Source organism: Scyliorhinus torazame, chromosome 21 (genome assembly GCF_047496885.1).
Source record: "Scyliorhinus torazame isolate Kashiwa2021f chromosome 21, sScyTor2.1, whole genome shotgun sequence".
Lineage (NCBI taxonomy): Eukaryota > Metazoa > Chordata > Chondrichthyes > Carcharhiniformes > Scyliorhinidae > Scyliorhinus > Scyliorhinus torazame.
The window spans coordinates 65,053,667-65,076,161 of NC_092727.1; the positions used below are offsets into that span (position 1 = coordinate 65,053,667).

At 46.3% G+C, this 22,495-nt stretch overlaps 1 protein-coding gene across 1 annotated transcript in view; it reads left to right on the forward strand.

Annotated features, from left to right (window-relative positions):
• The window catches only part of LOC140398057 (KAT8 regulatory NSL complex subunit 1-like), a 272,866-nt gene that overhangs the window by 221,443 nt on the left and 28,928 nt on the right, over positions 1–22,495 (forward strand). The window contains exons 8-9 of the mRNA XM_072486269.1: positions 8,375–8,524; positions 20,790–20,941. Of these exons, the coding sequence (XP_072342370.1) occupies positions 8,375–8,524; positions 20,790–20,941 (302 nt within the window). The remainder of the gene's footprint in view (positions 1–8,374; positions 8,525–20,789; positions 20,942–22,495) is intronic.

A 22,495-nucleotide genomic window follows, 5' to 3' on the forward strand; every position in this document is an offset into this window, starting at 1 on the left:
CTTCCTATAGTGAGGTGACCAGAACTGCACACGATACTCCAAATGTGGTCTCACCAGGGTCATGTACAGTTGCAGCATAACCCCGCGGCTCTTAAACTCAAGCCCCCTGTTAATAAACGCTAACACACTATAGGCCTTCTTCACGGCTCTATCCACTTGAGTGGCAACCTTCAGAGATCTGTGGACATGAACCCCAAGATCTCTCTGTTCCTCCACATTCCTCAGAACCCTGCCATTGACCCTGTAATCCGCATTCAAATTTTTTCTACCAAATGAATCACCTCGCACTTATCAGGGTTAAACTCCATCTGCCATTTTTCGACCCAGCTCTGCATCCTATCAATGTCTCTTTGCAGCCTACAACAGCCCTCCACCTCATCCAGTACTCCACCAATCTTGGTGTCATCAGCAAATTTACTGACCCACCCTTCAGCCCTCTCCTCCAAGTCATTGATAAAAATCACAAATAGCAGAGGACCCAGCACTGATCCCTGTGGTACACCGCTGGTAACTGGTCTCCAGTCTGAACATTTTCCATCCACCACCACCCTCAGTCTTCTATGTGATAGCCAGTTACTTATCCAATTGGCCAAATTTCCCTCTATCCCACACCTCCTTACTTTCTTCATGAGCCAACCATGGGGAACCTTATCAAACGCCTTACTAAAATCCATGTATATGACATCAACTGCTCTACCTTCATCTACACATGATGTGGAGATGCCGGCGTTGGACTGGGGTGAGCACAGTACGAAGTCTTACAACACCAGGTTAAAGTCCAACAGGTTTGTTTCGATGTCACTAGCTTTCGGAGCGCTGCTCCTTCCTCAGGTGAATGAAGAGGTCTGTTCCAGAAACACATATATATACAAATTCAAAGATGCCAAACAATGCTTGGAATGCGAGCATTAGCAGGTGATTAAATCTTTACAGATCCAGAGATGGGGTAACCCCAGGTTAAAGAGGTGTGAATTGTGCCAAGCCAGGACAGTTGGTAGGATTTCGCAGGCCAGATGGTGGGGGATGAATGTAATGCGACATGAATCCCAGGTCCCGGTTGAGGCCGCACTCGTGTGAGGAACTTGGCTATCAGTTTCTGCTCGGCGATTCTGCGTTGTCGCGGGTCCTGAAGGCCGCCTTGGAGAACGCTTACCCGGAGATCAGAGGCTGAATGCCCTTGACTGCTGAAGTGTTCCCCGACTGGAAGGGAACATTCCTGCCTGGTGATTGTTGCGCGATGTCCGTTCATTCGTTGTCGCAGCGTCTGCATGGTCTCGCCAATGTACCATGCTTCGGGACATCCTTTCCTGCAGCGTATGAGGTAGACAACGTTGGCCGAGTCGCACGAGTATGTACCGCGTACCTGGTGGGTGGTGTTCTCACGTGTAATAGTGGTATCCATGTCGATGATCTGGCACGTCTTGCAGAGATTGCCATGACAGGGTTGTGTGGTGTCGAGGTCACTGTTCTGAAGACTGGGTAGTTTGCTGCAAACAATGGTTCGTTTGAGGTTGCGCGGTTGTTTGAAGGCAAGTAGTGGGGGTGTGGGGATGACCTTGGCAAGATGTTCATCGTCATCAATGACGTGTTGAAGGCTGTGAAGAAGATGATGTAGTTTCTCCGCTCCGGGGAAGTACTGGACGACGAAGGGTATTCTGTCGGATGTGTCCCATGTTTTTCTTCTGAGGAGGTCGGTCCGGTTTTTCGCTGTGGCGCGTTGGAACTGTCGATCGATGAGTCGAGTGCCATATCCCGTTCGTACGAGGGCATCTTTCAATGTCTGTAGATGTCTGTTACGCTCCTCCTCGTCTGAGCAGATCCTGTGTATACGGAGCGCTTGTCCATAGGGGATGGCTTCTTTAATGTGTTTAGGGTGGAAGCTGGAGAAGTGGAGCATCATGAGGTTATCCGTGGGTTTGCGGTAAAGCGAAGTGCTGAGGTGACCGTCCTTGATGGAGACAAGTGTGTCCAAAAATGCAACTGATTTTGGAGAGTAGTCCATGGTGAGTCCATGGTCCATACTTCCCCGGAGCGGAGAAACTACGTCATCTTCTTCACAGCCTTCAACACGTCATTGATGACGATGAACATCTTGCCAAGGTCATCCCCACAACCCCACTACTTGCCTTCAAACACATGAGTGCGGCCTCAACCGGGACCTGGGATTCATGTCGCATTACATTCATCCCCCACCATCTGGCCTGCGAAATCCTACCAACTGTCCTGGCTTGGTACAATTCACACCTCTTTAACCTGGGGTTACCCCATCTCTGGATCTGTAAAGATTTAATCACCTGCTAATGCTCGCATTCCAAGCATTGTTTGGCATCTTTGAATTTGTCTATATATGTGTTCCTGGGACATACCTCTTCATTCACCTGAGGAAGGAGCAGCGCTCCGAAAGCTAGTGACATCGAAACAAACCTGTTGGACTTTAACCTGGTGTTGTAAGACTTCGTACTGTGCTCACCCCAGTCCAACGCCGGCATCTCCACATCATGGCTACCATCGACACCGCAAACTGCCGGCTCAAAGTGGAGAGGATCTCCAGGAAGATTGCGCATATAGACACTGACATTAAGTTTCTACAAAGATGCAAGAAAGCAGACAAGATCCCGAAAGGGCTACAGATCACAAACCCACTCAAGTCGACCTACAACACAGACTTCGCTGAGAGACTCTGCCGTCGCACCTCTCTCACACTCCTCAACCACCTCGTCCGCCAGCTCTACAGCAGACGACGCAACCTGGAAACCAAGATAGAGGCCATATTCTCAACTTGCGCTCAGGATGCAGCAGACCAGCTGCGGAACACCACCAAACAGATGAGACAACAATACTATGCCACCTATATGCATACCAAGAACAGAAAGCTTGAGAAACTTGGCATCACCACCGGCAGCAACCAAGCCACCCCCGGTGTCACAGTAGAAAACAATACAGGGAAATCTATTGTCAACTTGTCAGACTACACCCTTCAACCAGATGAAATCGAAGTCCTCAGCAGAGGGCTTAATTTCTGCACCACCACCAAAATGGACCCCATCAGTCTCGCGGCAGACACGGAGGAATTCATCAGGCGAATGAGGCTCCGGGAATTATTCCACAGACCCCAAGAGGCCAACAGCGAACCCAAGCAGACTACCAATGAACCAGAACAGCAGACCGAGAGATCTGCGGTGCGGCAACCGAAGAGGAAAGAGTCGAATTGGACCCCTCCGGAAGGTCGCTGCCCTAGACTCGACATGTATGCTCAAGCCGTCAGGAGTCGCGTCAATGCCAGATTCATCAGTCGCATTCACAAGACAGCCCCGAACGTCACCCAAGCACAACGCAATGCCATCCGCGCTCTCAAGACCAACCGCAGCATCGTCATCAAACCAGCAGACAAAGGTGGGGCCACTGTCGTACTGAACAGAACGGACTACTGCAAAGAAGTATACCGACAACTGAACAACCAAGAACACTACAGACAGTTACCCTCAGATCCGACCAAGGAACACATCCGCCAACTTAACAGACTGATCAAGACCTTGGATCCAGATCTTCAGAGCACCCTACGTGCTCTCATCCCACGTACTCCCCGCATTGGAGATCTCTACTGCCTCCCGAAAATACATAAGGCCAACACACCAGGCCGCCCTATCGTTTCAGGCAATGGGACCCTGTGTGAGAACCTCTCTGGCTACATCGAGGGCATCTTGAAACCCATCGTACAAGGTACACCCAGCTTCTGTCGCGACACGACGGACTTCCTACAGAAACTCAGCACCCATGGACCAGTTGAACCAGGTACATTCCTCGTCACAATGGACGGCTCGGCACTCTACACCAGCATCCCCCATGACGACGGCATTGCTGCAACAGCCTCAGTACTCAACACCGACAACTGCCAATCTCCAGACGCAATTCTGCAACTCATCCGCTTCATTCTGGATCACAACGTCTTCACCTTCGACAACAAGTTCTTCATCCAGACGCACGGAACAGCCATGGGGACAAAATTCGCACCCCAATACGCCAACATCTTCATGCACAAGTTTGAACAGGACCTACTCACCGCACAGGACCTTCAACCGATGTTATACACCAGATACATCGATGACATTTTTTTCCTTTGGACCCACGGCGAAGAATCACTGAAACGACTACACGATGACATTAATAAGTTCCATCCAACCATCAGGCCTTCAGGACCCGCGACAACGCAGAATCGCCGAGCAGAAACTTATAGCCAAGTTCCGCACACATGAGTGCGGCCTCAACCGGGACCTGGGATTCAAGTCGCATTACATTCATCCCCCACCATCTGGCCTGCGAAATCCTACCAACTGTCCTGGCTTGACACAATTCACACCTCTTTAACCTGGGGTTACCCCATCTCTGGATCTGTAAAGATTTAATCACCTGCTAATGCTCGCATTCCAAGCATTGTTTGGCATCTTTGAATTTGTCTATATGTGTTTCTGGAACAGACCTCTTCATTCACCTGAGGAAGGAGCAGCGCTCCGAAAGCTAGTGACATCGAAACAAACCTGTTGGACTTTAACCTGGTGTTGTAAGACTTCGTACTGTGCTCATCTACACACTTAGTTACCTTCTCAAAGAATTCAATCAAATTTGTGAGGCAAGACTTGCCCTTCACGAATCCGTGTTGACTATCCCGGATTAAGCTGCATCTTTCCAAATGGTCATAAATCCTATCCTTCAGGACCTTTTCTATTAACTTACCGACCACCGGTAAGACTAACCGGCCTATAATTACCAGGGTCATTCCTATTCCCTTTCTTGAACAGAGGAACAACATTCGCCACTCTCGAGTCCTCTGGCACTATCCCCGTGGACAGTGTGGACCCAAAGATCAAAGCCAAAGGCTCTGCAATCTCATCCCTTGCCTCCCAAAGAATCCTTGGATATATCCCATTTGGCCCAGGGGACTTGTCGACCCTTAGGTTTTTCAAAATTGCTAATACATCCTTCCTCAGAACATCTACCTCCTCCAGCCTACCCGCCTGTATCACACTCTCATCCTCAAAAACATGGCCCCTCTCCTTGGTGAACACTGAAGAAAAGTATTCATTCAACGCCTCCTATTTCTTCTGACTCCATGCACAAGTTCCCACTACTGTCCTTTACCGGCCCTAACCTCACCCTGGTCATTCTTCGATTTCTCACATAAGAGTAAAAAGCCTTGGGGTTTTACTTGACCCAACCCGCCAAGGACTTCTCATGCCCCCTCCGAGCTCTCCTAAGCCCTTTTTTCTAGCTCATTCCTTGCTACCTTGTAACCCTCAAGCGATCCAACTGAACCTTGTTTTCTCATCCTTACATACGCTTCCTTTTTCCTCTTGACAAGACACTCAACCTCTTTTGTGAACCATGGTTCCCTCACGGCTATTTCCTCCCTGCCTGACAGGGACATACCTACCAAGGACACGCAGTATTTGTTCCTTGAACAAGCTCCACTTTTCATTTGTGCCTTTCCCTGACAGTTTCTGTTCCCATCAAAACCTCCCTAATTCTTGCCTAATCGCATCATAATTTCCCCTCCCCCAATTATAAACCTTGCCCTGTCGTATGGCCCTATCCCTCTCCATTGCAATAGTGAAAGACACCGAATTGTGGTCACTTTCTCCAAAGTGCTCTCCCACAAACAAATCTAACACTTGGCCCGGTTCATTACCCAGTACCAAATCCAATGTGGCCCCCCCTCTTGTCAGCCTATCCACATATTGTGTCAGGAAACCTTCCTGCACACACTGTACAAAAATCTGCCCCATCCGAACTGTTCGACCTAGAGATGGTTCCAATCAATATTTGGAAAGTTAAAGTCACCCATGACAACTACCCTGAGACCTCCACACCTATCCATAATCTGTTTTGCAATTTCTTCCTCCACATTTCTATTACTATTTGGGGGCCTATAAAAAAAACTCCTAACAACGTGACCGCTCCTTTCCTATTTCTAACTTCGGCCCATATCACCTCAGTAGGCAGACCCCCTTCGAACTGCCTTTCTGCAGCCGTTAAACTATCCTTGATTAACAATGCTACTCCTCCACCTCTTTTACCACCTTCCCTACTGTTACTGAAACATCTGTACGCCGGAATGTCCAACAACCATTCCTGTCCCTGTTCTAACCATGTCTCCATAATGGCCACAACATCGTAGTCCCAAGGACCAATCCACGCTCCAAGTTCACCTACCTTATTCCGGATGCTCCTTGCATTGAAGTAGACACACTTCAACCCACCTTTCTGTCTGCCGGTACACTCCTGCGACCTTGATACCCTCCTCAGTACCTCACTACTCTCAACACTGGCTTCTGGACTACAGCTCGTTTTCCCATCCCCCTGACAAATTAGTTTAAACCCCCCCCAAGGGCCGTAGTAAATTTCCCTCCCAGGATATTGGTGCCCCTCTGGTTCAGGTGCAAACCGTCCTGTCTGTACAGGCCCCACCTTCCCCAGAATGTGCTCCAATTATCCACGGACCTGAAACCCTCCCTCCTACACCATCCCTGCAGCCACGTGTTTATCTGCACTCTCACCCTGTTCCTCACCTCGCTAGCACGTGGCACCGGCAACAAACCAGAGATGACAACATGGTTTGTCCTGGCTCTCAGCTTCCACCATAGCTCCCTAAATTCCTGTTTTAAATCCCCGTCCCTTCTCTTACCTATGTCGTTGGTACCGATGTGTACCATGACTTGTGACTGTTCCCCCTCCCCCTTAAGGATTCTGAAAACACGGTCCGAGACGTCACGGACCCTGGCACCCGGGAGGCAACATACCATCCGTGAGTCTCTTCGTTGCAACAGAACCGTCTATCTGTCCCTCTAACTACCGAGTCCCCAATAACTATTGCTCTCCTGCTCTCCCTCCTTCCCTTCTGAGCCACAGGGACGGACTCAGTGCTGGAGATCCGGTCACCGTGGCTTACCACTGGTTGCTCGTCCCCCTCAACTGTATCCAAAGTGGTATACTTGTTATTGAGGGGAACGACCACAGAGGATCCCTGCACTGATTGCTTCCTCCCAGCCCCTCTCACCGTCACCCATCTATCTTTATTCTTCGGAGTAACTATATCCCTGAAGCTACTATCTATGACCACCTCTGCCTCCCGAATGATCCGAAGTTCATCCAGCTCCAGTTCCCTAACACGGTTTCTGAGGAGCTGGAGATGGGTGCACTTCCCACAGGTGAAATCAGCAGGGACACTGACGGCATCCCTCACCTCAAACATTCTGCAGGAGGAACATTGCAGTGTCTTCCCTGCCATCCCCTCTAGATAAAACAAGAAAAAGAAAGAAAGAGCTTACCTGTTATTCACTGTACCCCTTAGGTTAGAGGAGGTGGAAGGGTGGGGGACACTGCAAGTGTAGTGTTTAGGAACTGCCCAACTTAAATAAATACAGGTAAAAATAAGACACTTAACCAGCAACCACTGCACCCCGCACGAGGACAGCAATCAGCTATTATTGCCCCGCGCAAACAATTTAAATCTTTACTACTTACCCAGCAGTCACTCTGTCCTCACTCCGACTGGATTCAGCTGGAAACTCCCAACAGTACATTTTTTTAAAAATTTACTCTTATTCTCAGCAAGCACTCACTCAGCAACCACTGCGCCCCACACGAGAACACCTCAGGGAAAAGAAAAAATACTTACCAGTTACCAGCCAATCACTTGCCTGCAGGTTGTGATGTCACGGTTCAACTTCTTTCTACTTCTACCTGCCCTTGAGTCTCCCTCTTGATCTTTACTTGTCTGGGGTCCTTACAGTGATTGTTTAAGGTTTTTTTGGTTAGAGGAGGAGGCAGGGAGGGAAACACTGAACAAGTGTTTGGGATTTAACTGTCACTTGACAACAGCCCCTCCACAAACAACCACCTAGATACAGTGACCGCAATGCACTGATGCGAATTTCCCCTGCAACAGCCAATCAGCAGATCCACTCTACTGAGGAAGGCTGGCAGAATTGATTGAGGAGATACAGTCCTGGAGAGTGGATTTCCCAGAGTGGTTGAATGACAGAATCTGGTTGTTGAGAGTGAAGAAACAATAGAGGTATTACGCCACCAGGGGTATTCTATAGGTCACTAACTCATCCAAAAAGATCAAAAGGGGAGAAAATTGCTAAGGGATTATAGAGAGGTGCAAGAACAGTTTTGAAACTAGCTGTTGCTCGTGTGAAGTGTAATTGAATTATGGACCAGCCAAACTGCTTGACCTGGAATCAATGAGAAATGGCTACCTCTGTTCCTACTCCTTCTTTGTAACAAATGATTTTACAGAAGGATCAGGAGTTGTTAGATGCAAGTATTGAAATTGGTGCACATTGAATCATTAAGTTCTTGTGTTTCTTTGCAGAGTATGCTCACAATAAGAATCGTACAGAGAAGCCATTTAAACAGCACTTGGATGATTTACTGTGTGTGTCCAAACTGGAGAGTACTCCAGTACAGGAAAAATACCTGAATAAAAAGAGGCAGCGGGAACTTTCAACAGAACTAACGGAGGGTAAGTACTGCAGTAACTGCAAATCAGTTAAAATGCAGAAAAAACAGTGAAGATGCAAAGTTATAACTCAGTACACTTTAAAGCGCCATCGCATAAACAAAGTGATTTTAGCCACTACTTTTATAGAAGTTACCGGGAATTTGCACAGAGGTACCACAATATACATAGAAAATCGTAGTATGCCATTCAGCCCTTCGAACCTGTTCTGTCGTTCAGTATGATCATGGCTGATTGTCCAACTCTGTAACCTGATCCCACCTGCTCAGGGGGGAGTCACCTGATGAAGGAGCAGCGCTCCGAAGACTTGTGATTTAAAATAAACCTGTTGAACTTTAACCTGGTTACTCTTCCTTGGATGTAATGCTGTCTTTAATTTCCTTTGTAAGCCATGGTTCGACCACGTTTTACGTTTGCACGAGTCGGGAATAAACAATTGTTAGCGTGTTTGTATATTTACAAGAAGTAACCTGATTGCTCATTGTATTAGGGTCTCTGTTATTTCCACTCAGCTGGTTTTTGCTGTACTTGTGTAAATAACTAGCCAGTACCAGCACTAGAATAGTTTATCCAGCATTCGGAATCAAAGCTAAGGAACCATTGTGTGCTTCTTGCAAATGAAGATTCATGTTTACATGAATCAGTGTTAATTTTCATAAATCACATGACGTCAAACAGGTTTTAACTGATACCACCGACCTGGCCATGTATTTGTGTTCACATAATGGGAGTAAAGCAACTTCTATTCAGGGAGGAATGAGTGCGAGTCAGGCTGTGTTTCCTATTCGCTTCATAGAAGCACCTTGATGACCAGCTCTGTTGGTCCACAAAATTGGTGAATCAAGCTGACATACTTGATTATTTTATCAATGCATTTTAAATGACAAAGTTTCGCAGAATGATTGGAAGCATTTTTTCCTTTGTGCATTCAAGCTAAAACCCATTGATATGTTTGACTGTCCAACTAAATTACTGAGATAAACGTAGAGATTCCGGTCGCACAGCAGGAACTTTGTTGTGATAGCCCTGCTGCTTCGCGGCGCCGAGGTCCCAGGTTCGATCCCGGCCCTGGGTCACTGTCCATGTGGAGTTTGCACATTCTCCCCCGTGTTTGCGTGGGTTTCGCTCCCACAATACAAAGATATGCAGCGTAGGTCGATTGGCCACGCTAAATTGCCCCTTAATTGGAAAACATTAATTGGGTACTCTACATTTTTTTAAAATGGAACTTTGTTGAGACATAAGTTAACAAATTTAAGTACATGTTGGGCTGAAATACAGGGACACTCAAATGCATGCAGTTATACTGCTAGAATTTAATAAACTAAAAATCAATCATTCTATCACCCAGCACTGTGTTTAGTAGTGCTTATCCAGCTAGTAAACTGAAGACAAATGTACATCAAATCATTCATTGTGGCATCATAAGTGCATGCTGGCTCGCATTAAATAGATATCCACCAACAAGGACAAGGTACAACCAAAGGTCAGAGTACAGAACTGGCGGAAAGCTAATTAATAATAATCTTTTTATTGTCACACGTAGGCTTACATTAACACTGCAATGAAGTTACTGCGAAAAGCCCCTAGTCGCCACAGTACGATGCCTGTTCGGGTACACAGAGGGAGAATTCAGAATGTCCAAATTACCTAACAGCACATCTTTCAGGACTTGTGGGAGCCCAAAACACGTGCTTGTTAGGTGAATTGGATATTCTGAATTCTCCCTCCGTGTACCTGAGCAGGCACCATAGTGTGGCGACTAAGGGCTTTTCACAGTAACTTCATTGCAGTGTTCATGTAAGCCTACTTGTGACACAAAGAAGATTATTTTATATCTCCAATCAAGGTTGGGCCCTGGATTGTGTATTATTGCATGTAGTTCTGAACACCACACTTTAGGAAGGATGACAGGCCTTGGTATGGGTATGGAAGAGGTTTACTAAAATAGAACCAGGGATGTTAAATTTCAATTATGTGGGGAAGCTGGTATTTCCCTTAAAACAGAGAAAGTTGAAAGGAGCCTTAATAGAGATGTTCAAAATCATGTTGTGTGTGTTTGAGTAAACCAGGAGAAAACTTGTCTGGGCAGCAGGGGCCTGTAAACCAAGGATTAGATAAAGAGCCAGAGGTGGAGAAGAAACATTTTCCGAACATTCCAATTAAGAGCAGGAGTTCAGTTAGCTGTCGGCTGCTCTAATTATAACCTCAACTCCATATTCCCTCCTACCCCATTAACCTTTCACCCCCTTGCTTATGGACGGCACATTGGTTAGCACTGCCTTAGCGCCAGGGACGCGGGTTAAATCCCAGCCTTGGGTGCCACTGTGTTTGTATGTTCTTCCCGTGTCTGCGTGGGTTTCCTCCCACCGCCCTAAGAAGTGCAGGTGAGGTGGATTGGCCATGCTTAAATTCCCCTTAGTGTCCAACGGTTAGATGGGGTTATGGGGTGGTGGAGTTGGCCTTGTTGGGGTGCTCGTTCTGAGGTGTCGACTCGATGGGCCGATGAGCCTCCTGCACTGTAGGCATCGATGTACTTCTGCCTTAAAAATATTCAAAGGGCAGGATTCAATGGAAAAATGTCTAAGTTCATTTGTGGCGGGTTTTTCAGGGAGTTTTCTGCTGGCTTTGCTATCCAATGACACAAAGTCACTTTTTTAGGCCCTAGGGAGTTTCTCAGCAGTTTAGCCCACACTTAGAATTTTTTTCAACACTGAGGAGCTGAATTCCGAGATTGGGTCACCATTTTGAAAGGGTGCCCCGATCTCTTAAGTGAGCTTGTGGGTCCTCCACACCCATGGGCAATGTGCCCCCCCCCAGACACATGGGCGGGGGGGGAGGGGGTTAGTACCCAAGTGAGGACACCCACTATGGGGTCTCTGGGATTCTCCCCTCTTCATGCCACTAATAGGACCCTCCTTCCAGGAGCCCCACCTGTTACCCCCAATTTCCCACCACCCATAGGCCCTTATTTAGCTGCCCTCAAACCTTCAAACCCCCCCCCCCCCATCTACCCTTCTTTCATAGGATTGACACCCCTCGGGCCCTGAGGATTGACAGTGCCACCCAGGCACCACTGCACTGGTACCTGGGCAGTGTTCTTGGCAGTGGCATGGCCAAAGTGCCACTGGGTGTTCCAGGGGGAGGACCAGGAAGCCACCCTGCACTTACCCTGACCACCATGGGGCCTTTGATAGCTTGTGAGACCCCCTCCCCAGTATCTGCCTGTCTGGTCCACATTTGTGTGGACCCTGCTGAATGGCACTCGCTGCTGCCTCGCTGGGGAGGCCAGTAGATGTCAGGTAAACTCGCCAAAGTTTGTTTAAAATCGACTTCAAGTGCTGTTTGGTCACGCCCCTTTTGGGTATGATTCTTTCTCCGACATCTCGCGGAACTTATCACGCCCAATGACTCTGTTTCCACCACTATAGAGGATGATAGTTCCATAAAGAGAATTTCTCCTCATCTCTGTCTTAAATGGACAACCCATTTATTAAACAGTGACCCCTAGTTCTAGATCCTTTCATAAGAGAAAACATCTTTCCCACATCCATCCTAACAAGACCCTTCAGGATTTTGTATGTTCAAATTAAGTCACCTCTTAATCTGAAACTCCAGTGGATACAAGCCTAGCGCCTCCAATCTTTCCTCATAAGACAACCCACCTATTCCAGGTATTAATCTGGTAAACCTTCTCTGAACTGCTTCCAATGCATTTTCATTCTTCCTTAAATATGGAGGCCAATACTGTACACAATACTCCAAATGTGGTCTCACCAATGTCCTGTACAACTGAAGCGTAACCTCCCTATTTTTATATTAAATTACCCTCACAATAAATAATATTCTATTAGCTCTCTTAACTACTTGCTGTATCTGTACTACTTTTGTGATTCCTGCACTAGGACACCCAGATTCCTCTGCATTCTCTCGCCATTTCGATCATAAGCTTTTTTTATACTACCGGCCAAATGGACCATTTCACATTTTCCCATGTTATACTCCATTTGCCAGTTCTTTGCCCACTTACTTAACGTATCTATATCCCTTTCTAGCCTCCTTTTGTGCTCTTCAAAACTGATTTCCTACCTATCTTTGTGTATGAAGCAAATTTATCAACAATACTTTGGTCCCTAAATCCAAGTCATTGATCTAATTTATAAAAAGTTGAGGCCCCAGCCCTGATCCCTGTGGCTCACAACTCATTACATCTTGCCAACCAGAAGGAAGCCCATTTTTGCCTACTGTTGCCTGTTGGCTGTCCAACTTTTAATCCATTCCAATATGTTACCCCCTACACCATGATCTCTTATTTTCCGCAATTATCTGTCGTTTTTCTGAACTTGGGTCATCTCTCTCTATTGTGGTAATACCATCATTAACTTACACAGCCACCCCTCCACCTTGTCCTCACTTCCTGTCCTTCCTAAATATCCTGTACCCTTCAAAATTCAGGTCCCAATCCATGTCATCCTGCAACTGTGTCTGGAATGGCAATTGGATTGTAGTTATCGCGTTTGATAAAGTTTCCCATGGCAGGTTGATTGGAAAAAGTGAAGTCGTATGGGGTTCAGGGTGTACGAGCTAGATGGATAAAGAACTGACTGGGCAACAGGAGACAGAGAGTGGTGGAAGGGAGTGCCTCAAAATGGAGAAAGGTGACTAGTGGTGTTCCACAGGGATCCGTGCCCGGACCACTGTTGTTTGTGATATACATAAATGATCTGGACGAAGGTATAGGTGGACTGATTAGCAAGTTTGCAGATGATACTAAGATTGGTGGAGTTGCAGATAGCGAGGAGGACTGTCAGAGAATACAGCAAAATATAGATAGATTGGAGAGTTGGGCAGAGAAATGGCAGATGGAGTTCAATCCAGGCAAATGCGAGGTGATGCATTTTGGACGATCTAATTCAAGAACGGACTATACGGTCAATGGAAGAGTCCTGGGGAAAATTGATGTACAGAGAGATCTGGGAGTTCAGATCCATTGTACCCTGAAGGTGGCAACGCAGGCCGATAGTGGTCAAGAAGGCATACAGTATGCTTGCCTTCATCGGACGGGGTATTGAGTACAAGAGTTGGCAGGTCATGTTACAGTTGTAGAGGACTTTGGTTAGGCCACAATTGGAATACTGCGTGCAGTTCTGGTCGCCACATTACCAGAAGGATGTGGATGCTTTAGAGAGGGTGCAGAGGAGGTTCACCAGGATGTTGTCTGGTATGGAGGGTGATAGCTATAAAGAAAGATTGAGTAAATTAGGATTGTTTTCATTGGAAAGATGGAGGTTGAGGAGGACCTGATTATCATATCATATAATTTACAGTGCAGAAGGAGGCCATTCGGCCCATCGAGTCTGCACCGGCTCTTGGAAAGAGCACCCTACCCAAGTTCAGCACCTCCACCCTATCCCCATAACCCAGTAACCCCACCCAACACTAAGGGCAATTTTGGACACTAAGGGCATTTATCATGACCAATCCACCTAACCCGCACATCTTTGGACTGTGGGAGGAAACCGGAGCACCCGGAGGAAACCCACGCACACACTGGGAGGATGTACAGACTCCGCACAGACAGTGACCCAAGCCAGAATCAAACCTGGGATCCTGGAGCTGTGAAGCAATTGTGCTATCCACAATGCTACCGTGCTGCCCACTGAGGTCTACAAAGTTATGAGAGGTATGGACAGGGTGGATAGCAACAAGCTTTTTCCAAGAGTGGGGGTGTCAATTACAAGGGGTCACGATTTCAAGGTGAGAGGGGGAAAGTTTAAGGGAGATGTGCGTGGAAAGTTTTTTACGCAGAGGGTGGTGGGTGCCTGGAACGCTTTGCCAGCGGAGGTGGTAGAGGCGGGCACGATAGCATCATTTAAGATGCATCTGGACAGATATATGAACGGGCGGGGAACAGAGGGAAGTAGATCCTTGGAAAATAAGAAGACAGGTTTAGATAAAGGATCTGGATCGGCGCAGGCTGGGAGGGCCGAAGGGCCTGTTCCTGTGCTGTGATTTTCTTTGTTCTGGTTTCCATTTGCGCTGTCAGTTCATCTATTTAGTTTCAAATGCTACATACATTCAAATGCAAAGTCTTTATTTTTGTAGCTTCTGGCCTTATCTGGTGATTTTCTTTTAGATTTGTACTCTCTGTCCCCCTCCTGTCACGGTCTGTTTATAATTTCCCAAATTAATACCTTTTTCTTTGTTAACGAGGGATGATCCCAGCCCAAAAGAAAAAGGAAGCATTAGTAATGCCTAGAAGACTGGGAGCATACAAAGACCGTGACGAATTTCAGGAAAGTAGGAAGGAACTTAAGCAAAGAGTCAGTAGGGTGAAAAGGGGTCATGAAAAGTAATTGGCACACAGGATTAAGGAAAATCTGAAGGTTTTTTCCACATATATAAAGGGCAAGAGAGTAGCCAGGGAAAGGGTTGGCCCACTCAAGGACAGGGGATGGTATCTTTGCGTGGAACCAGAGGAAGTTGCTGAATGAGTACTTTGCATCAGTATTCATCAAATACTGGTTGAAGATGCTTGGTGGAAGATGAGTCTGGAAAAGGGTGTGTCGATACTCTAGGTCACATTAACTTAAAGAAGGAGGTGCTGGGCGACTTACAAAATATTACGATAGATAAGTCCCCAGGACCTGATGGGATCTACCCCAGAATACTGAGGGTGGCGAGGGAGGAAATTGCTGGGCCTTGACAGAAATCTTTATATCCACACTGGATGGGCAGCACCGTGGCACTGTGGTTAGCATTGTTGCCTACAGCGCTGAGGACCCGGGTTCGAATCCCGGCCCTGCGTCACTGTCCGTGTGGAGTTTGCACATTCTTCCCGTGTCTGCATGGGTTTCGCCCCCACAACCCAAAATAGGTGGATTGGCCACGCTAAATTGCCCCTAAATTGGAAAAAATAATTGGGTACTCTTTTATAAAAAATTTTTTAAAAATTTTAAATATCCACACTGGCTGCAGGTGATGACCCGGAGGACTGGAGAAAACTAATGTTGTTTCTTTGTTTAAAGAGGGTATAAAGGATAATCCAGGGAACTACAGGCCGGTGAGCCTTACGTCAGTGGTAGGGACATTATTGGAGAGGATTCTTCGAGACAGCATTTACTCCCATTTGGAAGAAATGGGACGCATTAGCGCGAGGCAGCAAGGTTTTGTGAAGGGGAGGTCACATCTCACTAACTTGATCTGAGTTTTTCGAGGAAGTGACAAAGCCGATTGATGTAGGTAGGGCAGTGCATGTTGTCTACATGGACTTCAGTAAGGCCTTTGACAAGATCCCTCATGGTAGACTGGTACAGAAGGTGAAGTCACACGAGATCAGGGGTGAGCTGGCAAGATGGATACAGTACTGGCTCGGTCATAGACGGTGGATAGCAGTGGAAGGGTGATTGGAGGGCTGTAACTAGTGGTGTTCTGCAGAGACCTTTGTTGTTTGTAGTATACATAAATGATTTGGAGGAAAATGTAACTGGTCTGATTAGTAAGTTTGAGGACAACACAAAGGTTGGTGGAATTGCGGATAGCGATGAGGACTGTCAGAGGATACAGCAGGATATAAATCGTTTGGAGACTTGGGCGGAGAGATGGCAGATGGAGTTCAATCCAGGCAAATATGAGGTGATGCATTTTGGAAGATCTAATTCAAGATATATGAACGGGCGGGGAACAGAGGGAAGTAGTTCCTTGGAAAATAGAAGACAGGTTTAGATAAAGGATCTGGATCTGGATCGGCGCAGGCTGGGAGGGCCGAATGGCCTGTTCCTGTGCTGTAATTTTCTTTGTTCTTTTGTACTTGTGACAATAAGCGGAACAATTATTTTTTTTTAAATTTAAAGTATAGACGATTTTGAGTTAGACTAGCAGCATGGTTAGCATTGGCTTGGAGGGCCAAATAAAACTCCATCTTTGTTCTCTCGCGTTGTCTCCACGCTTTGGTTTACCGGATAATAATAATCTCTTATTGTCACATGTAGGCTTCAATGAAGTTACTGTGAAAAGCCCCGAGTCGCCACATTCCGGCGCCTGTTTGGGGAGGCACGGTACAGGAATTGAACCCGCGCTGCTGGCCTTGTTCTGCATTACAAGCCAGCTGTTTAGCCCACTGTACTAAACCAGCCCCTTCCCAAATTTGATCTCTTGCCCCCACTATTTGGTTTAAAACCTTCTCTACCTACCTGGCTACATGAATTGCGAGAGTACAGGCCCCAGTATGCTTCAGGTGTAAACCGTCCCAATATACAGCCCTCACTTTCTCTAGTATTGGTGCCAGTGCCCCACAAAATAGAACCCACTTCTCCCACACCAGTCTTTGAGCCGTGCGTTCGTTTCTCTCATTTTATTCACCCCATGCCAATTTGTATGTGGCTCAGGTTATAATCCAGAGATTATTGCCTAAAGAGATTCTGCTCTTTAATTTAGTGCCTTGCTCCTCATACTGACTATGCAGATCCCCTTTCCTAGTTCTACCTATGTCATTGGTACCTACATGGACCATGATGACTGGATCCTCTCCTCCCACTTCAAACTCCTTTCCAGCCCTGAGCCAATGTCTCAAACACAGGCACCAACCTTCTGGATTCTCGCTCTTGGCTGTGGAGAATGGTGTCTACCCACCTGATTATACTGTCCCCAACAAACCCTGCTTTCCTTTTTGCTCCTCCTACTCTCACAGCTCCAGCGCCCAGGGTTCAATTAGGGCCTCGGGTGACTGTCTGTGCGGAGTCTGCACTTTCTCCCCCTGTCTACGTGGGTTTCCTCCAGGTGCTTCGGTTTCCTCCCACAGTCCATAGATGTGCAGGTTAGGTGGATTGGCCCATCGAGTCTGCACCGGCCCTTGGAAAGAGCACCCTACTTATGCTTAAACCCACACCTCCACCCTATCCCAGTAACCCAACCTTACCCTTGGACATAAAGGGGCAATTTAGCATGGCCAATCCACCTCACCTGCACATCCTTGGACAGGAGCACCCATGCCATGGCCAGCCTGCTCATCCACCCTGCATACCTTGCTTCAGTCCACAGAGGTCACAAGCACCTCAAACTTGTTTAACAATTACAAAGTCTTAAACTCCTCCACTGCTGTCTGTTTGGTCCCTTTACCTGCCTCACTCATGGTCCCAGACCACTCCTGTCCCTCACTGCTGACCAGAACGGATTACCCTGTTCTAAGAGTAGTGACCATCTTCTGGTACAAAGTGTCCATATATGCTTGATATTGCACAGTGTGCGCAGTTCACATTCCAGATCGATAATCCTGATCGGGATTTCCTCTTGCTGCTGACACTTTGCTACATGTTTGCCCTGGATCGCATTGGTGATAATCCTGATCGGGATTTCCTCTTGGCTTGCTGCTTACACTTTCTGCTACATGTTTGCCCTGGATCGCATTGGTGATAATCCTGATCGGGATTTCCTCTTGCTGCTGACACTTTCTGCTACATGTTTGCCCTGGATCGCATTGGTGATAATCCTGATCGGGATTTCCTCTTGCTGCTGACACTTTCTGATATATGTTTGCCCTGGATCGCATTGGTGATAATCCACAAAAGGCAAAATAACAACATAAAAGATGTTGAACAAATGGGTTTGAGGTGGCAGATTGTCATGTGCCGGATTAGTCCGGGAGGGACACAGTTTGGCCACTGCTACCTTAGGGCATTGGTGCAGCGGATGAGAGCAATTTGGCCCAGTGATGGATGGTGTTAAGAACCCTGCTGGTTACCTGTGATAGTGTCTCAAAACCCCGAAGGACAACTTAACAATGGTTCTCAGTGGCCTATATTTGTTTGGAATAATGTGAGGAACTGTGTCAACCAGTCGTTGTCATAGAAGTTTACAGCATGAAAACCGGCTCTTGGGCCCAACTTGACCATGCTGCCCAGTTTTTACCACTAAACTAGGCGCAATTACCCGCATTTGGCCCATATTCCGCTGTACCCAGCTTTCCCATATAACTGACTAAATGCTTTTTAAAAGACAAAATTGTACCTGCCTCTACTACTGTTTCTGGCAGCTCGTTCTGGATACTCCACCCTCTGTGAACAAAATCACCCCTCTGGACCCCTTTATATCTCTCCCCTTTCACCTTAATCCTATGCCCTCTAGTTTTAGATTCCCCTACCTTTGGGGAAAAAATGTTGACTATCTACCTCATCTGTGCCCCTCATTAAGCCTCCTATGCTCCAGGGGAAATGCGGGTAATTGCGCCTAGCTTAGTGGTAAAAACTGGGCAGCATGGTCAAGTTGGGCCCAAGAGCCGGTTTTCATGCTGTAAACTTCTATGACAACGACTGGTTGACACAGTTCCTCACATTATTCCAAACAAATATAGGCCACTGAGAACCATTGTTAAGTTGTCCTTCGGGGTTTTGAGTCCCAGTTTATCCAACCTTTCCTTATAACTCAAACCATCAAGTCCCGGTAGCATCCGAGTAAATCTTGCACTTCTTCTAGTTTAATAATATCCTTTCTATAATAGGGTGACCAGAGCTGTACACAGTATTTGAAGTGTCACCTTACAACTTCAGCAAGACGCCCCAACTCCTATATTCCGTGTTCTGACCAATGAAACCAAGCATGCCGAATGCCGCCTTCAACACCCTGTCCACCTGTGACTCCACTTTCAAGGAGCTATTAGCCTGTACTCCTAGATCTCTTTGTTCTATAACTCTCCCCAACTCCCTAACATTAACTGAGTAGGTCCTGCCATGATTTGATCTACCAAAATGCATCACATCACATTTATCCAAATTAAACTCCATCTGCCATTCATCGGTCCACTGCCCCAATTGATCAAGACCCTGTTGCCATTCTAGATAACCACCTTCACTGTCAACTATGCCACCAATCTTGGTGTCATCTGCAAACTTACTAACCGTGCCTCCTAAATTCTCATCTAAATCATTACTATAAACGGAAGTGGGCCCAGCACCGATCCCTGAGGCACACCGCTTATTACAGGCCTCCAGTTTGGAAAAACAATCCTCTACATCCACCCTTTGTCTTCTGTCGTCAAGCCAATTTTGTATCCAATTGGCTATCTCACCCTGGATCCTGTGAGATTTAACCTGATGCAACAACCTACCATGCGGTACCTTGTCAAAGGCAAACGTTGTGTAAGCTTAATACAAAACGTTATTAAAGTAAAATAAAAATGTGCGCTAAAAGACTAATGTACACTCTGGACACTTAAATATATTGATAACTAAACACACCGTTTTAACTGAAGTTGCCTCTTGTTCCCAACATATACTCTGACTCCCTGAACTCAAGACACTCCTTTTCCCAAGCAACATGTATTTTGGGGAAGCACGATGGTGCAGTGATTAGCACTGCTGCCTCAGGTGCCGACGACCCAGGTTCAATCTCGGCTCCAGGTCACTGTCCATGTGGAGTTTCCACATTCTCCCCTTGTCTGTGTGGGTCTCACCCCCAGAACCCAAAAGGATGTGCAGGGTAGGTGAATAGGCCACGCTAAATTGCCCCTTAATTGGGAAAAACCGAATTGGGTACTCTAAAAATTAAAAAAAAAACATCTAATTTTAGCAACTCTACAGGTCAAATCCAGCTAATATTTACCCCCTCAGTGGTGCTTCGGTGATCCGGTCTGGAGAAATGTCTCTTCCTGGTTTAGCAAAGGCATGAAACTTGTTTAGAGGAGAATATCTTCAAATGGCGTGGCTTTAAATATTAGATTGAGCAAATCTCTATGGCTTGGAGTGTAGATGGAACTGGCCTGTCTGACTATTGGATGGAGAACTAGCCTTCTTCCCCACTGAAGATACTAGCAGTTATACTGTTCAGTCTCTTTGATATACCACCCTATGGATTTGGCTGTCTGCATCTTTCAAATACTTTGTTTTTAGAAGTTATCATTTGTATAGCCCCATTGATTACTGGTATATTTTGGATATGGCCAGTCATACCTAAATGTCTCTAGATGCCTTCTAATCTTGTCATATGGCATATCTCATCTCATTATTCCTGTAGACACCCGATAGTCTTGTTACTTGTCTGTTATTTTGTTTTCAACTCGAGTTCACTGTTAAGCTAGTTAATTTTCCAAATTCCTAACAACGGATTCTATTAATTGCCCATACAGTCTTGTATGCTTGAGGTGACGCTGCCCTGCAATCTGTTAACAGGTGTTAATGAATTGTTTCATAAATGTTAATCAAGCTTTTGAAATAACAGCAGCATTTGCACTTAAACATGCTGAATAATTCAGAATTTCTGTTTTTAATTCTTGCAGCAAGACAGGCCTTGTCAGACATGGGAAGTTCATACGGTTCTACGATTAGTTCTCATACCTCAATTCACAGCCCACTGATGCGGCAGCTGTCCACCTCATCAGAAAGCTCCACACAAAATACAACCAACACACAGAGTATGGCGTCCATACTGGTAAGGAGGATACTTTATACAGGATAAATGGAAAATTACAAGGCAAGGAATTGCACAGTGTAAATAAAGTGTGATCAGTTCATATTTAAACCGAGCAAATTAAAACACCAGGAATCTTTTTTGGTGTGTTCGTACTGGAAATAAAATTCCCACACGATAACGGATGTGTTGTGGTGAACATTTTATTTCACAGACATATGCTGTTTTAGCTGGAATTATGTGCGGCTGCACGGGCATTGTGTCAACCCACAGTGTCACAAATTTTCTGTTAAAATTCCTATTCATTTTTACTTGTTAGAATCTCACAATTTAATCTTCTTCCTGATTGCCAAAGCCAACTAAAGGCAGACTAACCAACTCAAATTGACAATATAGTTCTGTTTAGTTGCACAGATTTGCTGCCCCTGAAGATGCTGTCACAGATTGTGACACATTGTCATGATGTCCAACAGCTTGTACAAATTTGTTCTGAGTTTGAACCGAGTGAGGGATGTCATACTTTTCATCCAGGGGCTGTGCTCAGCACTGAGTCTAAATGTCCCCCCACACACAGACGCAGTAGGAATCACTGGATAGGTATCACAAGGAGCCATTGCTGGTTTTTGTTCGCCCTCCACGATTTCAAGGTGAGGGGGGGAAAGTTTAAGGGAGATGTGCGTAGAAAGTTTTTTACGCAGAGGGTGGTGGGTGCCTGGAACGCTTTGCCAGCGGAGGTGGTAGAGGCGGGCACGATAGCATCATTTAAGATGCATCTGGACAGATAGATGAACGGGCGGGGAACAGAGGGAAGTAGATCCTTGGAAAACAGAAGACCGGTTTAGATAAAGGATCTGGATTGGCGCAGGCTGAGAGGGCCGAAGGGCCTGTTCCTGTGCTGGAATTTTCTTTGTTCTTTTGTTCTTTCCACCTTCTTAGCCCAAGGTGCTGGTTTAGCACAGTGGACTATATAGCTGGCTTGCAATGCAGAGCAATGCCAGCAGCGCGGGTTCAATTCCCGTACCGGCCTCCCCTAACAGACGCCAGAATGTGGTGACTAGGGGCTTTTCACAGTAATTTCATTGAGGCCTACTTGTGACAATAAGCGATTATTATTGTTAGGTACTGAAGTTAATTTAGCTCACCAGGAGCTGTGTCAGCCAACTTAATCTGTTCTATTTCTGTTCTGTGTTATGTATTCACTGTCTTACTACACTGAGTTTTTGGGGAGGCCTTTTAATAACCTGCACATAGGGTCTGAATTACAAAGTTATAAATGTTATTTTGGTGTTGAAAGGATAGTTCTGGTTGTTGAAGACCAATTACTTCAGCCCCAGCGTATGCTGTCAGCACTGTCTATCAGCTGCTTCATTCATTCACCTTCTTCCCTCTGATATAAGGTCAGAAGTGAGCTGTTTGCTGGTGATTGCAGTGTTTAGTTCCATTTACAATTCTCATAAAATGAAGCAGTTTGTGCCTGCATGCAAGAGCTGGACAATATCCAGGCTTGGGCTGTCAAGTGTCAAGCAATGTTAGCCCCTGGCATTTCAATGACCATTTCCAACCAAAGAAATTCTA